We start from the raw sequence: 16,454 nt of genomic DNA on the forward strand, positions 1-16,454 counted from the left end.
CGAAGATGGCGTCAGCGGTGAAGATGCTGGTACATAGAGGTTTGTCTCTCTATCTGTGTATATCTACCTATCTGTCTTGAGCTGTTTATCTATCTGTGTATCTATGTATCTACGTATACCAATTAATCTGTCTGTGTTCCTTCCATTCTCTCTCTCTCTCTCTCTCTCTCTCTTAAGGACCGTGCACATATCTACTTAAAATCACTGAAGCACGGCAACTAAATGCTGCTCGAAGCTTCAACGAGAAAACCACTAACTTGGAAACTATTATTTAGCACCTGTAAATAGAAAAATAGCCTTAACGTGAGATAACTATTTGTGTGTTTTTTTAATAACCCTAGCCTACAAATTCCGAGTGACTGTTTATTTATGCCAAAAAATATGACTTTTTCTGATCAGTGAAGGGATTAGCAATGAAATGAATGAACCAAGTTAATCTAAACTTAACCTGACCAACTTATAAGATGGAAACGCTGATGTTATCTCATTTTCATCCAACTATTTTTTCCTTGATTTTTAAATAAAATGTAGGAGTAGAATATATGGAAATACAAGACTATTTAGGCTTGTCGGATGGTTTAGGCTCGTGGGCGGTGTCAACAATGCGTGACGTCATAGGACTGGTGATGGCGGCTCGGGGAGAGAGGTGCCGGGGAGAAGAAGCCTGTCAGCAAGGAGCGTCGCTGTTCTGAAAGCCGCCCACCCTTAACCACACGCCCCTGCACCACGTTACAGCCCAGTGGCGTATAGAAGCAGCCCGGTCGGTTCTCGGGCCCACAGGCGGGGGAAGAAATTTTACGTGAGTTGGGATCAATTGTATTTCAGTGAGTGCCTCTTAGGGAATTGTTTTGATGAGCTGTCCTTAGCGAGTTTCTTCCTACTGGAGCTTGTGTGTGGTGGTGGGTTTGACCTGGGAGTGCTCTGAATGCGTTACTGTTAGGATACATTCAAGTGGTTGTTGGGAGCTTGGAGGATATATTTATGGTAGTTTAGTGGTTAAGTGATTGTAAGGATGTTGTTCACGTGGTAGTTTAGAGTTTAAATGGTTGTTAGGGTGTTATGTGGCGCGTATGAGATTAAGTGATTGTTATGTGGGAATTAAGAGCCTAATAATTGTGGGGATATCGTTATGCAGCAGTTAAGAAGTGAAATGGTTGTTGGGATATTGCTAAGTGGCAGTTATAAGGATGAATGGTTGTTAAGATGTTGGTATGTGGCAATTAGGAGGTTTAGTGTTTGTTGGAATATTGTTAAAATGGTTGTTGTGTTGTTATGTGGCTGTTAGGAGAGTTTTGGGACCATGAAGCTGTGGTTTTTTTTTGGTCACTGGTAGTTGGGCATCTGTTTACAGTGCCAGGTGTCTCAAATTTTAATCCCAACTAGTAATCAGGGTTTTTCTCAAGTACCTGCCCACTCCAGTTCCCCAACCACTGAGTACACAAGCCAGTGCAGCTCAGTGCTAAACCCAGGCCTTGTTAAATTGGGAGAGTTATATCAGGAAGGGCATGCTGTCTGAAACTTTTGTCATATCACAGTGCAGATCTATTCCACTATTACAACTTCTCACAGTCAAGCCAGATGAAGAGGCCTTTTGTCAGTAATCGTATTGAGCCAGCAGTACCATAGTGAGTGAGTAGTGGTAAGGTTGTGAGGCATTTTGGTCATCTTTCATAAGAGATTTTAGCTTATTTTAGTTTAGGCTGTGAGATTTTTTCCATGTTACAATGTTTTAGCCATTTATAGTTTTGGCTATGAGATTTTTTCGTTATATGATGTTTCAGCTGGTTTTCAGTTAAACCATAAAACATTTTGGCTATTTTCATTGTAGCCTGTAATGAGTTTTGTCCAGTGTTAGTTTATGCCAACAAATACTGAAGCTGTAAGGCTTAGCTGTTTTTATTTAATTTAAAAGATACTTGGACTTTAAGAGATTTCACTCATTTTTGGTTTAGGTGATCATTTAGACAAAGTGACTCATCATTCATAATTTAGGCCAAAAGGTGTTTAGACTGAGAGGCTTTAGATGTTTACATGTAAGACATTACTTTAACACCAAAAGGTTATCATGTAGCCTGTTTAGTCTCCCAAAGGCCCAAAGTACAATATTTTCTAAATTGACAGTGGAACATTTATGCTTTGATCTTACTGTTATTTCTGTACAGAATGTGTTATTCTCATGTGGCCTTGGACTTAGTGCTTTATGTTTTGATTACAATCAGTAAGAGATAAAGCAGTAAGTCCAAAGTTACATGATTAATTTCTTTGCCATTTTATGGCAATCACCATTCTTTATTTTAACATTTATCTCTGTAAATCTCAAATTCTTATGCTTAGTTTAGTCATAAAAGTAATATTTCATTTGCAATACACAAGTGATTGACATTTTTCTCCTTTTCAAGGATTCCAAATATAGGCTGACAAGGGAGCAGACATCATGTGTGTCGGACCTCTGAAGCGATTCTGCCACTGGGGGCCACTGATCGCTCTTGGTGAGGCTTACACACCTTGACCACTGATAGAGTTTGCACTAGTAGTGAATTGTGATCTAGTTTCTGCTTGATAGTTTCATTACTGAACAGTCTGACAGCTCAGGAAAAATATGGACATATAATAATTACTACATACATAAATGTAAATCATGCTTGCAAAAGTTTCATGAACTTTGACCTGTAGGTCAAAGTTAATAGGTAGACAGTATAAATATAATCAAAACTTGGAGTCTTACAATTACTGGTAAATCAGGCCCAAATTATTGCAGGTATCATCAAGTCAGTAACATTTGCCACTGTGAGCTGCCTCTCCCAATGGTGGCCTCCCCATGAGTCCTGGGGCAGCAGTGTGCTCTTCTTCACCTTCATGAGCTGTGCTGTCCTCACCCTGTACTGCTTCCTCCATGCAATGTTCACTGGGCCTGGCACAATGCCCCTCAAGTGGGAGCCTGTAAGTGTTTGCTGTAGCATACTTCTTTGATTCTGCACATATTTGCATATACTAGTGTCTTCATTTATTAGTGATGTTGATTCACCATTGATGGGCCATTTACTCACCTGGTTCCTTGCTTAATTACATACTCCAGAACATAGGTGTTGTGGTCAGGGTATGGTGTAACAAACCACAAGTGACAGCTATGGCCTGTAGGTACACCAATCTGAGTTGCAATTTGCTGTTTTCTTAATTTTAGCAAATGCATCCCATCAACACAGTTTTTTTGATGTTGCAGGAGAAGGCAGAAGATAAGCAGTTCCTTCAGTTCTGTGGCACCTGTGAGGGCTACAAGGCTCCCCGCACTCACCACTGCCGCAAATGTAAGTAAACAATACACACCTAAAGGGAAAATACTTGTCCACTTACAATTTGTTACTTATATACGTTTCAGGGTTTTTAATGGACAGTTATAGATATGCAGTCATTGAAAACACAGTAATCTCTTCATAATTTTTTTCCATCACATAATAAACATGACTTGCAGCATTATTTGAATTTTAAAAAGAAAGCTATTGTGTGCTTCTTGATGACCTGCTGGCAAAGTATCACACACCTTTGTTCTGTGTCGTTGCAGGTGGACGTTGTGTGATGAAGATGGACCACCACTGTCCCTGGATCAATAACTGTGTCGGCCACAAAAACCACTGCTCCTTTACCTTCTTCCTGCTCTTTGCTGTCCTGGGATGTGCACAGGCATCTGTGGTGTTGTCCCTCTCAATATACCACGCAATACACAGAGTGAGTCCATCATCTCAAAATTTACACCTTTCAGTTTTTCTACTTGAAATACAGAATGCCTTATAATGTCTTTTTTACTACTAGTTATGCCTTTTTTAGTCATATGAAAATAAAAAAGTTGGTTTGATATCTAAGTGTTTGGTCAAGAGAAAGTAAAATACAAGTACAGTAATGTTTTACTAAGCTTTGAGGGTTTATGCTTGTCCACACAGCTATTGCTTCCATCATTACAGACATGGTACATCTATTATGGCACTGGGAGGGAGCCCATCGTGTACATGAGCCTCTGGGGGATGGTGATGTGTATGTTCGTGTTGGGCTTGGCCATTGGTGTGGTGCTGGCTGTTGGCATGCTTCTCTACTTCCAGGTGAGTTTACTAACCATGCGGAGACATTTTGGTAGTACTGCCTTCACGTAATAGCATTTGTTCACTTAGCAAAGAATAGATACATGATATAACCCACAGAGTTGTGATCTTGCAGTGATGCAACCCCACCAAGATATTTTAACCCAACATTGATCAGTTTATGGCTTAACCTTCCCCTAGCCATTCTGGGAACACTGTCCTGCGGTGGAATCATATAGACTGATAGTAATAACAGTGTTTGGATCTCAGTGTCATTTTCATGTAGTTTGTGAATCTGTCCTACTGAAACCACTTTATTTTGGATGCTTACATTTTGTACCCCTTTCCAAATCCAACACAGCTCCGGGCAATATTACGGAACAGAACAGCCATAGAAGACTGGATCCTGGAGAAGGCTGTGCATCGCCGGGGAATGATGGACCAGCCCTTCATCTATCCGTACAACCTTGGGTGCTGGAATAACTTTAAGCAGGTACAAAGGCTACCTGTATTTGTATATGTCATTGTGATACTTTATAGAGAATTAGAATGAGAAAGATTTTTGTAAATTCACTATGGATCATGTAGCTTTGCTTTGTTGAATAGTTTTCCCTCTGTGGTGGAGGGAACAGTCTGGCTGCACACACTGTGGCCTTATTGGGAGTATACACCCACTGTATTGTAAAGGGCAACTGGTGGGGACAGTGTGAGGGGGTGTGGAATCACTTTTGCTATATTTTTTATATAACTGTAACAAGGCATAATGTCTTGTTTCAGCTATCCTTTTACCATGTAGGTAGATAGAAATTCTTTAATGTTTCATGATAATTTTTCTTTTCTTTTTTCTTTTTTTACTTCTTGTTTTGGGGAAATTTTTATGGTGTTTATGGTGTGGACATTTTTCCTATCGCTCATGACCTGACTGCTCACCTCATTTTTCCAACCTGTCTCCCTCAGGTCATCAACTTCTCATGTGAGCCTATAGGTGACGGCATCATGTGGCTGGTGCGGACTGAGTGTCACCAGTACACTCTCACTGTAAGTGCTGTTCCTGCTTTTGCCTGACATTTTTACTTGGAATGTTAGTGTTGCAAATCTGCACAACACAGCTGCTCAGGATATTTGAATTCTTCCATCTCATCTACACTTGTCTTTCCTTGTGTGTTTAGATTGAGCAACTGGAGCAGAAGGCTGAGAAGCGTGCTCGGTGTCGTGAGTACCAGGTGGTGCAGAGTTACTCAGGCTGGTGGTTCCCCTGCACCAAGGGCCTGGGTGTGTGCTGCCACCCACCCTGCACTGATGAGCCCAGGATCTCCTTGCAGCTGGGCGACATTGTGGCTGTTACTCGCTGGAAAAAGTCAGTCCTCAATGTTTTCCTTTATTCATTATCTAAATGTACAGTGATATTGCTATTATCATATTACTCTTGATTTAGTGTTAGGTGTTTATACATGTGAACATGTTTTTAGATACTGGATATTTTTAAGAATGGAAAAATCTAATAACATTATTGAGACTCAGAACAATTTATCAGCCAAAAGGATTGTCTAGTAGCTGGAACTCAGATTCTGTTCTTGCATTAAATACAATTATTCAATTTCACTTTAAAATTAATCGTTATTAATTCAGAAACATTATTTCCTTTTATGAGCTGTGGATCATTACATTTTAACGGGAAGCAGTCACTTCAAATAACAAATTTCAGGACTCAAGACTACTGGATATCCAAGGATATCCAGTAGTCTTCACTTATTACCAAAATAGGGGTGTGATGTAGGGATAGATTGTTCCTTTCCCTGCCAAGCTGCTGTACACTTCACCCGTCACTGCACTAATGATTGGCTGAAGAGAAAAGCTAGTCCCTCAGTTTGCATAGCCACACTGATTTTTTATGCATCATTATAAACAGACTGTTTAGAAGTACAGTGGTCATTGGTTAACCAAGTCTAATGAAGTGATTTTGTGCAGGTACTGGTTGTATGGGGAACGCACCAGCGGCTCAAGCAAAGCTGAGCGACACCGAGGTTGGTTCCCTCGCTGTTGTGCCGTCCAGATCCTCAGCACAGAGAGTGACTCAGACAACCCTCCCACAGACACAAACAGACCAGTGCAGGATTCACCTGTAGAAAGTAAGAAGAAAAGGTGATAAATTCAGTGAATATCAAGTTGAGGGACAATGAAAGTATTATACAACTATTTTGTAATCAACTGAGTGTTTTGTAATTTTCATGCATGATGAACATTTCAAATGAATTTCACTTTAGACTGTGGGTGATCAGAAGAATGGACTTTATTTTTTGGTCAGTTGTCATATTTGACTAGTTGATGATTTCTCCACTTCATATTGTCATGGGAAGTGGGTTAGTCACTGATTGTAACTTTCTAAGATTACGCTGTTTTCTAGCACCATAGCACAGTCACGTGTGATAACATGGTAGCATAAGCAGCATCTCTTGGAATTTTCCTGCAAATCAAATGGCTCAGGTGCTAGTCCATAAGCCAGAGGCCATGATTCCAAGTGAGTGTATTACATGAGAAACCTAACTGATCATTGTAAGTGTTAGAATACATAATATGGTAGATGTTTGAGCCATCCTCTCTATATACTAATAGAATTACTAGTAATAGTGATGAAAAATTATATTTAATACTGGAAGGATTCGTGTGAGGAAAATACAAACTAAAGTTTGGGTTTTCCTCAAGTTTTGTGCTGTGGTTTTCTTCATAGGAAATGACAGGTCTTCAAAGACCCAGACTTTAGTTGGTACCATCATCACCACTCCTCTTTCCAACTTGTTGAAATGTCTCCTAAATAATAATATTAATTCTAATGATATCAACATTGTGCAGCTTAAAAGATGGTTGTAATCTTTTGGAACATGCTGGTCACTTGAGGCCTGTGAAAACCTTGCAGGTTTGTATTAGTTCCTGAAGTGGGTACTTGTTGTTGATCATTAATGATCCTCAGGTTACCACCTGTTTGTATGAAATGCATTTAGTGGTGACCCTCTTTTTTGGTGTAAATGTTTCAGACTGAAATGTCAGATAGAGTGTTTGGGGAAATAGTCGTTCTCTGTAATTTAGAACAAAAATTTGGGATCTATTTCATGCTCAAGAAAGCAGTCTTGCTCACATTCACTTTTAGAAGTGGAATTATTATCTGAGCTTGGGTTTAAGTGCCAAATTCTGCATTCAAATGCTTTTGGAATAAATTAAGATAGGGAAGTGCAAAACACAAGTTCAATTTGTATTACAGTAAGTCCTCAATATAACAAACAATTGGTAGGCAACACTATACCTGTTAACTTAAGATTCTGCAGCAGTCAGGCCCCAGTGCTAATGGTTTACCTTATCTGTTTTGTGGTGTTTTAGGTCCCACAGCCTTGCATCACTCCTTTATACCTATTGCACCAACGTACTCTATCTCATGCATGCCTTTCACACTCCTGGATTTTTAGGTCCCTATGACCCAATGTTTCCTTGACTGTACCTATCTGTTTTGTGATCTTCCCTCTCACTCTGTTGCCTTCTACTCAGGATCTTATATATATATATATATATATATATATATATATATATATATATATATATATATATATATATATATATATATATAATGAATGAAATTGTAAAAAAAAAAAAAGCACATGAAATAGTAGGGTATAGATGTACGAGTATGCATGACTTCTGGAAATTGTGAGGTCCTTAAGTCGAGCTGCTTCCTAGAGGAGTCAGGAAAGCAGCAAAAAAAGATAATAAAATGAGATGAAAAAAAAAATGAAGTTGGCAACTTTGCTGAGGAGTCTCAGCTAGTCTTTGCTTTACTCCTGAAATACAAGGAATGCACTGATTGGCTGCCTCAAGAGGAGAGGTGATACTTGAGCCACTTGTGCTCCACACAGATTGTTGCCTCACTCCTGAATGGAATCAAAGACACAGGTGACATGGCAATGATATTACCTTTATGGACATTTCAATTTTGAGGCAAAACTTTTTCACACAGATAGTTTAAACATCCCTTCCAATTGAAGGCAAGTGATGACAGTTCTTATCTCCTTCATTTTTGCCTCTCTTTAGGAAGTGCCTCATTTTGGTAGTACTTCTCTGGTTGAGGAATAGAATGTGCTTGGGTGTCCTTGTGTTCTTATGCTTGGATGTTCCTGAAGTACTGCTGGAAAGATACAGCATAGGAAAAACTTGCAGGAAGATGTTGAAAAGTAGTATATGCACTGGCAAAGACACAAAACCAAGAACTGAACACATGGCAGTTGTGCACTGTTGGTTCAGTAGTTGCCACAAACCTGTTGCCTGTCCCAGACATGGTTTCCCTTACACAGTGAAGATCTTGTAGTCTTCATTCATATTGAGGCATGTTATATGGAGGGCTTATTGTAAATTCATTACTGTGCCAATGGTGTTCATACCAATCATGACCTCAAGATGAATCTACCCATATTCTTATGCTCCTAAATTAGGATGGAAGTGGACTTTCCTATTTGAGTTATATATGCACTTTGAGATGTTTTGAATTTATTTCAATAGATCACAGTAGAAGAATGAATTTATATAAGGATGAATTATAAGAATAGAGGACTGAGGATGAATGGTGCTTTCCTATCTTATCACACTGGCTTGAGGGTTCTGTGTCATGAGATGCCATTGATTGCACAGGACATCTGTGAAGGATCCAGCTTTGTTTGGCTAGGAGGGTTTGCACTGCCTCCAGTGACTTACTTAAGCCTGCCGGTGCCTCCTTGACCATGGTCATGTCCCGAAATATCTCCATCCCTTTCTTAATGAGGGTGAGAGCATTGCTTAGAGGAATTCCTAGTTTCCAGAATGGTGCTGGTGTTGGCTGGTCCTTTATCTCACATTGTCTATGTAAACATCTTGGAAACCAGGCTTTATCTTCAGGGCTCTTGTTTCATGTAGGTGCTCTGAAACATCTGCATCTCATATTTATAATACACACACACACACACACACACACACACGTCACCCACACCTGTTACAGTCCAGTTTGTCATGCCATTAGTTGGGCACCATTTGAATGGATTGTAGTGGACAATTTTCACCAACAAGATATTATGTGGGCTTACTGTGGTCAGATGTACTACTTATCTTCTGCAACCATTTTTTAGAAATGGTGAACTACTGCTACTTGTAGTTTCTTGTCATATAGCTTTAGTGTTTTGTGCAGGAAGTGGCTTATGAAAGAAGATGTTAACATTAACAATTCCACCCTGAAGTGTTTTTACTCGGTACTGTTTTACCAACAAGTTTGAATCTCTGTAGAGCAAAGAAGTTGATTCGAAGCATTTCCTGGTGCTGACAAAGGCAACAGCTTTGGAGAAATTTTAGTGCAATACATTCAGATTCGGTGTGTGCTTTGATTTGAATCCAAGCCGTTTGTGGATGAGTGGAGCACGTGCGTGTTTGTCCTTTGGTCACTTGTGTGTTTGGTCTTGGCCACTTGTGGAAGTGTGTTGTCTCTAAATCTTGTGGATACAGTTGCTCATCACCAAGTAGTTTCTTTTATTTTTTTTTTTATTTATTTATTTATTTTTATTATTATTATTATTTATTTTATTTTTTATTTATTTATTCTTTTTTTAAGAAAGGAAGAATTTTGAATTAATTGAATGTAGAATATAAAATATAGTTATTATCAAGGAGAGAAATCTCTTCAAAGTAGTCACACAGTGAAAAGGTCAAGGAGTATTGCGCAATTTGAGGCAGCAATGTTGGTGGTGTTAGGAAATCAGTGTTCATCATTTTTCCCACTTACTGTAATATGTAACAAGTTGAATTCATATGCACAAATGTAATTCAGGAGAAAATGTAAAGTGGAAGCAAGAAGTGTAAATGTTACCCATATGCAGCACCAAACAGACATTCCTTCTCTGCAAACAAGGCTGCCAACAGTTATTACTAACCCCTGGTCGTTGCAATGCCACATGCAGGTAAGTCATGGGACTTTTTTCTCCACATTCTTTTCTTATTTGTCTGTGATGGTCAGCCTTCAGGAGACAGCTGTTGTAGCAAAAAATAAATAAATAAATAACCCAATTCACTTGATATTAGTCTAGTCACCAAAGAACTTGTGTGTTGTTTGTAACATGACTTAGAGGAGCATTGTGATGATATTGTGTTTCAAACTACTGTGTCCTCTCATGGAAGTGTCAGAAGCAGGCTGGTAATGTTGTACGTGCCGTGGTGTGGTGCTGCTGCCGCTGCTGAGCCTGGGAAGACCGTGCTGTGTCTTGTCGAGTTCTCTCTAGCCTCGCTTTGTAATTCATTAATGTCATTTTTTGACAATCAAATAGCTATCTGCATATATCATCTTGACATAATCTGAATGGTGTATATTTTTCTGGATTTATTTATTTTCTTTTATTATTTATTTTATTACACTTGTACATATCTATGCTTGAGTAGTTAATAAATGTAACTTTTTTACTAAGAAATAAACATATGAAGACATGAAAACACTTACTCCAAAACCGTCTTTATTAATAAAGATTAATGATGGTAAAATAGATTAGTAAGAGACACATAGTCAAGGTCTGATTATGCTTACACAGACTTAGTGTCTAGTCTATTACTTACCAAAATGTACAGGTAGAGGCCATAGGAAACACCAGTCTTAGCCTGCTTTAATGCACATGGCTGCTGCTCATTTTTTTTTAAGCTTCATATATATATATATATATATATATATATATATATATATATATATATATATATATATATATATATATATATATATATATATATATATATATATATATATATATATATATATATATATATATATATATATATATATATATATATATATATATATGAACACACACACACGTGTGCGCACATACGTGTAGTATTGTCAGCCCAGGTCATAAGGGTGGACAGGAGGCAGGCAGCGCAGACCCCGCGGCTGGGGAGGATCTGTCCATCCAGGCCTTGAGGCAGGGTAGGAGCCAGCCGCAGCGCCTGTGCTGCCCGCTTCATCCTCCGCAATATATATATATATATATATATATATATATATATATATATATATATATATATATATATATATATATATATATATATATATATATATACTTGGTCTCGTTTTCCTCCATTAATATAAATAGTCGTGTCTGTGACGAGTCGGGCGTCAGTGAATGGGTTCCTGCCAACTCTCAGAGGGAAGTGAGGATAATGCATTATTTACTTACACGCTGATTTGACGGATTTGTTACCGAGGAATGGATGCGCTGAGTAAATATACACATTTATCACCTCATCTCGTGTATCTGTTATCAACTTTTGCATCTCCAGAAGGAACCATTATGAGTTGCAGCACCTTGTGGAAAGTAGACAGGAGATGAGGGATAGAGGGAGGAGCGCACGGGTGGCGGGAGGAAAAGACGAAGTGTTGAAAATGGATAATTGTCTTGAGTCATTGCTCAGTGTATTTGTGGTGGTGCTCGCCGCGTCTCGCTCATCACCGCGTGCGTCACTTGCTTCTCGCTTCACTGGGCTTCTTGTACGGTTTGCAACACCTTCACGTTCACGAGAGAACTGTCATAACTTATTCTCTGCTGTTTCACTCCTGCGTCAGTTGTTTTGTGGAGGAGAATAATCCTGGGTGTCGAGATGCGGCGGCGGACCTCCGTCTGGCGCTGTCCTTGGCGAGCAGGCCGTCACGCCGTATTATGTCAAATCCATCCCGCCACGGCTGTCTGGATGAGTTATGCCGCGCCCTTGCGATGACGCCCGCCAGAAATAGCATTGCCCCTCCACACGGCCCAGCTGCATTGCTCCTGGTGACACTTACCTCGGTCCTTGCTTTGCTGGACCTCCCTCTTGGTCATGCTTATTTTATCACTGTTCCCTCGACTGATGGCGCTTTTACCATGTAGCCCACCCCGGCCAGCCCTGCAGCCCGCCCGCCCAGCATGTATCTCGCTGCATTATTACAACTGGGAGGCTGGAAGGGAGTGGGGAAGGGCGCAGATGAGTTTTACGGTGTGACAGGCATCTTCCGTCCCACCAGGTAACTTAGTGGGTCTGTCACGTCCCTAATTATCTCCCCCTACCGCAGCGATTATCTGGGCACGGCCGTCTTGCAGGAGCCGCGTCTGGGCTGCTGCTGTGTTGTTGCCTTACACTGTTATATTCTTTATTTTTTTGTTCATTGATTTGTGTTATGTTGTATGTCCCTTTAGCTTCTCCTCCTCTGCTTCACAAGATGACTCCTATTCTCCTCACTGAGCTTAAGATTATAGTCACAATTTACTGTCAGTTGCCCAGGCTCGGAAACTGGTTGTTGTATCGCCATAAGTTATGATAATGTCCTCCACGCCTTGATACATAATTTTCAGAGCAATAAATGTTTAATGTCCACTTAGCTTAACTGGGTCTCAAGCGTAGATAACGCTCTCACACTTTTTGCGCTTTCTATAATCTCTCGCGGAGTCATCAAGCACACACTTGAGGACTGAGCGTAGAGGTGACGATACGCGAGGCTAACGCCATGCTGATATAAACCAGGGATCAACGAGTGTTCGCGGTGGATTTCAGCTTTCTGGTCTGTAGTCCAGGGGTGAAAATATGCCATTGAACACGACTTAGTGATGTTTTTACAAGTTCACTTATTTTAGACTTCAAATCACTCTTTATTAGCAAAACGGCGGAGAATTGTTGCGCAGAGCAAGGTGAGGCGGCGGATGTCACCTGTCTCATCGGGTCGTCCCGCCCACTCTGAGTAATGGGGGTCGAAGGGGCGATCCAGACGTGAATCATCGCGATTACACGAAGTGCTCGCTTGCTGCCGCGTAACGTCATGGTTTTCTATAAGCTCATTGGCTCGGGCAGCTGACTAACGAGGTCCAAAAGTGGGTGAGATAATTAAAACGGCAAAGCACGGGAAGTTACGAACCTTTAGATCAGTAGTTCTGGCTTTACTCTAGCAACTATTAATTACTCAACCTAATTTGTGTAAGTTTTAGGCTGTGACAATAAAGAGAAGAAAATCAAACGAAATGTAACGAAAAGTCATGAGTGTGAATGGTGAGAATCAAACTTACCATCGCTGCGGATGCTGCGTGACAGATGGGCCATGTTCGTGTGGGTGTTTTAGGCTGTGTGACAATTCAGAACATAATGGCGCCGTGTAAATGATAGTCAAGACTGCAGAAAATGGAATTTATAGTCATCTTATCAATCCTGAGGCGGTGTCGTCGGGATGTCCTTTGGGATGTGACTCTAATATACGTTCCAGCAGCTGTTTATCAGCCATTAAAGCGAGAAACACATCCATCGTGTCTAGTACCACCGTGCAGCCTTCCCAGGACCGTCTGCGGCACCGAGCAACAAATGACATTACTGGGAGGGAGGTGCAGGGCTGGGTGAGTAGGTGAGGTAATAGGTGCGGGCGTGGAGGAGTAGCGTGGCAAGGCGGTGGGCGGGGCGAGGCAGTGTGAAATGCACCATGGCAGAGAGTGGACACGGGGCGCACGCTGATTAACTCGTCATCTCTGGCTACTACACGACTCTTGCAGGTAAGCACCCTGGAGTGCCCTCGTGCCCTGATTGGCAGTGTTTTAGGATTTCCTGCTTTGTTTATCAAGATCAGTTAGTACCAGTAATGAAACTGTATGGTGATAATTGTCATGTTCTCGTTGTTTTACGCATCTGGTGTGCTAGTGAGATGTCTTGTCAGGTTTTCCCGGCGTTAGTGACGGGAGTGTAAGCATCTGTCAGCACCGGGATTCGTGAATCTGACACCATGGCGCCTCACTACTCGACGGGGGGTCGTGCAAGGCTACGGAAGGTTAGTACAAAGCACCTGTCCTCTCACTAGTCCTGCGTGTGTTCAGAATCCTCGCTGCCACACTTCTGAGACTCTCTTCCTGCAGGTGAAAAAGCCTGAAGCGGAGCGGCGGCGGCGGGCCCGCATGGCGGTGGCGGTGGAGAGGCTGCGATTGCTGCTGATGGAGGGAGGTGCCGCCCCTCTCCCTCCGGTCCCCTGCACGCCCCCGCACCTCCACCACCTCGCCCTCACGCCCAAGTAAGTTTGAATAAACTCATAAAGTCAATTGAAAAATTGCATTCTGTATTGAATGCAATGTGTTTGTTCCATTAATATTGTATTGAGAGTCGTAGTCACCATTAATTTGTCTGAAATTCGCCACTGTTCATCTCACGCAGGCGAGGCGCGTGGCAGCGGCTGGAGAAGGTGGTGGTGCTGGAACTGACGGTGGCCCACCTGCGGCGTCTGGCCGCTCACCACCCAGGTGAGTCTGGCAGATGTTTATTCTGCATTGCTATGTGATGCAGCACTAACCCAGCACTGCCAGGGGAGAGGCAGCACCCTAAGCAGGTCTACTCCTACAGGGGACGGCGACCGCCAGCAGTTCCGGGAGGGTTATCGCCGGTGCCAGGAGGAGGTGATGAGGTTTTTGGGGCGCACCGCCGCACTCCAGCCCCACATGGCCGCCAGGCTGCGTCACCACTTCCATATGACCCCATTTAGCACTGCCTCACGGGGTAGCCACCCATCTGCAGGCTGGGTCAAAGTGACCACGGGCCCGAACACTCCTGTCCCTGTGTCGGAAAGACCCAACACTGTCCCAGAGAGTGCCAACCCGCTCCGCCTCACAGTGGAGAAATCTCCGGAATCCCACCCCGACACTAAGGAGGTGACTCCACCTCAGAGTCCTTGTCTTCCTAATCTCGCTCCGTCCTCCCGTGCGCCGTACGCCAACGTGCACTGGAAAAAGAGTCTCAGGACTCCATCCCGGACCTGTTTCTGGAGACCTTGGTGATCGCAACATGCGAGCGTGTTCCTTTTTAGATTACAAAGCGGATTGCCGGATGTGATAATGCCTCACCGCTGCCACAGCGGTCGTTGAATGAATCGAGGCTTGTGATGAGCGGTAATATGCATTATCATCTTAGGATGATAATGCATATTATTGTCATTTTAGACTTACATTTTCTACCTAATACACACACCACATTAATCGGCCACAAAAAAAGGAAAGCGTGATGATTGTTAGGCTAGTCAATTATTTTTATTTGCTGACATTGTCAATATAGTTCCCTTTGATATACCATTGTACGTATGCATATTTCCTGCAGTGCACCACTGTTCGTGGTAAGTGTTATTGGATATGTATTTCATACGTATTGTAATAGTAGATTCAGTAAAATTCTACTGTTTATAGTTTTGTTCTTTATTCATTGGAACTTGGAACTGTTGATATGTGATGTATAATCAGTCTATTCTATACACAAAAAAAAAATCGATATGAGAGAGAGGATGTATCAGAGATGAAGATAGAGAAGAAGAAAAAATGACGGGCTACTTGCGGGAGGCATGTGAAGGATGACGTCACACCAAAACAGCAGCAGACGCAGAAGCAGAGATGTTGACCGCAAGGCTGAGGGGCAAGTCTCCTTGGGTACTCCTTATGTTCTGCCAGCTGTGAGGTAAGCCAACTATTTCCTCATGAATTGTCGTGGGCACGGTAGCTTGCTTGTGCTGTGAAAGGCATGGGAAACGCACTTATTGGTATCCATGTGACGGACAATACAGCAAGTTAGTGTTTTCATGTTGTGACCCACAGGCCAAGTGTCCTGAGGTGTGGGAGGCTGTGGCAGGTGTGGTGGTGGCACGATTCCAGTATGTGGCGTTTAGTCATTCTTTTAAAATGTGTATGTGAATGGTAGATATATTGTCGATAAAAGAAAAAAAATCTTTGTGATCTTACAGCGAATTAGGCACGGGCAAGATATGGCTCACGAGTGTTGAAAGTACAGATGGATATCTCGCTCAATAACTCATGGTTACCTAAAATTGTGACGCACTTTTAAGTTTATCTTGACTTTCCATCCTTACAAAATGATGACGCATGAGAATAATCTGCAACGTCCCCTCTCACAACGAAAGTTTCCCCAAAGTGTGTGTTGGTCAGTTTAGGTGAACACACGGGGATTGTTAGAAGCGATGAATGCGTGTGAATGATTGCCAAGGGGTGATAATGAAATAAACCTAGCGTTCTTCTCCGAGGTTAATACTCACATTATCTCCAGTATTATGGTTGCTGAATGTAATGCAGTATGCAGTGTCTTCCGCAAACTTACAAATGCTTAAATAAAATTAGCTGAAAATCCCACCCAAGTAGCGTAATAGATACCGTGCCGTGATGCTGTTGTAAGAGAGTTTAGGCCACAACAGCAGTATTCGTATATCGGGAGGGGAGGAGTGGCTACTGAGTGAATTATACATAATAGTCTTGTTGGCGCCACATGGCATGGACGGCAACGCTTTGGCTTGCAGATGGCGTTGTGGAGGAGGGCAAGTTGAGATAACTCGAGATAAATCAAGAG

At 41.8% G+C, this 16,454-nt stretch overlaps 2 protein-coding genes across 4 annotated transcripts; both read left to right on the plus strand.

The window, feature by feature from the left end:
- The first annotated feature begins 614 nt into the window (after positions 1-614).
- On the plus strand, positions 615-7,606 carry LOC135106329 (palmitoyltransferase ZDHHC6-like). 3 transcript variants are annotated; one of them, XM_064015241.1, is made up of 10 exons: positions 615-799; positions 2,400-2,489; positions 2,759-2,940; positions 3,221-3,305; positions 3,560-3,723; positions 3,957-4,091; positions 4,432-4,563; positions 5,028-5,108; positions 5,240-5,427; positions 6,039-7,606. In XM_064015241.1, the coding sequence occupies exons 2-10, from the start codon at positions 2,435-2,437 to the stop codon at positions 6,214-6,216; spliced, it is 1,200 nt and encodes a 399-aa protein (XP_063871311.1). In that variant the 5' UTR covers positions 615-799; positions 2,400-2,434; the 3' UTR covers positions 6,217-7,606. The 3 variants fall into 3 exon arrangements, with proteins under 3 accessions (XP_063871311.1, XP_063871312.1, XP_063871313.1); XM_064015242.1 differs by having other exon boundaries at positions 684-824; XM_064015243.1 differs by lacking the exon at positions 615-799 and adding an exon at positions 1,605-1,625.
- A 3,633-nt stretch (positions 7,607-11,239) lies between these two features.
- On the plus strand, positions 11,240-15,068 carry LOC135106330 (enhancer of split mbeta protein-like). The gene is made up of 5 exons (XM_064015244.1): positions 11,240-13,621; positions 13,783-13,893; positions 13,979-14,130; positions 14,271-14,356; positions 14,457-15,068. Exons 2-5 carry the CDS (start codon positions 13,849-13,851, stop codon positions 14,885-14,887), a joined length of 714 nt encoding a protein of 237 aa, XP_063871314.1. The 5' UTR covers positions 11,240-13,621; positions 13,783-13,848; the 3' UTR covers positions 14,888-15,068.
- The last annotated feature ends 1,386 nt before the right edge of the window (positions 15,069-16,454 follow it).

The sequence above is a fragment of the Scylla paramamosain genome, chromosome 13 (genome assembly GCF_035594125.1).
Source record: "Scylla paramamosain isolate STU-SP2022 chromosome 13, ASM3559412v1, whole genome shotgun sequence".
Lineage (NCBI taxonomy): Eukaryota > Metazoa > Arthropoda > Malacostraca > Decapoda > Portunidae > Scylla > Scylla paramamosain.

Bases quoted from the DNA above. Each gene is read 5' to 3' on its own strand.
- LOC135106329 (XM_064015241.1), top strand. From the start codon at position 2,435: ATGTGTGTCGGACCTCTGAAGCGATTCTGCCACTGGGGGCCACTGATC. The intron at 4,564-5,027 runs GTACAAAGGCTA...TGTCTCCCTCAG, and splicing joins GCTGGAATAACTTTAAGCAG to GTCATCAACTTCTCATGTGA. The intron at 5,109-5,239 runs GTAAGTGCTGTT...TTGTGTGTTTAG, and splicing joins GTCACCAGTACACTCTCACT to ATTGAGCAACTGGAGCAGAA.
- LOC135106330 (XM_064015244.1), top strand. From the start codon at position 13,849: ATGGCGCCTCACTACTCGACGGGGGGTCGTGCAAGGCTACGGAAG. The intron at 13,894-13,978 runs GTTAGTACAAAG...CTCTTCCTGCAG, and splicing joins GTCGTGCAAGGCTACGGAAG to GTGAAAAAGCCTGAAGCGGA. The intron at 14,357-14,456 runs GTGAGTCTGGCA...CTACTCCTACAG, and splicing joins TCTGGCCGCTCACCACCCAG to GGGACGGCGACCGCCAGCAG.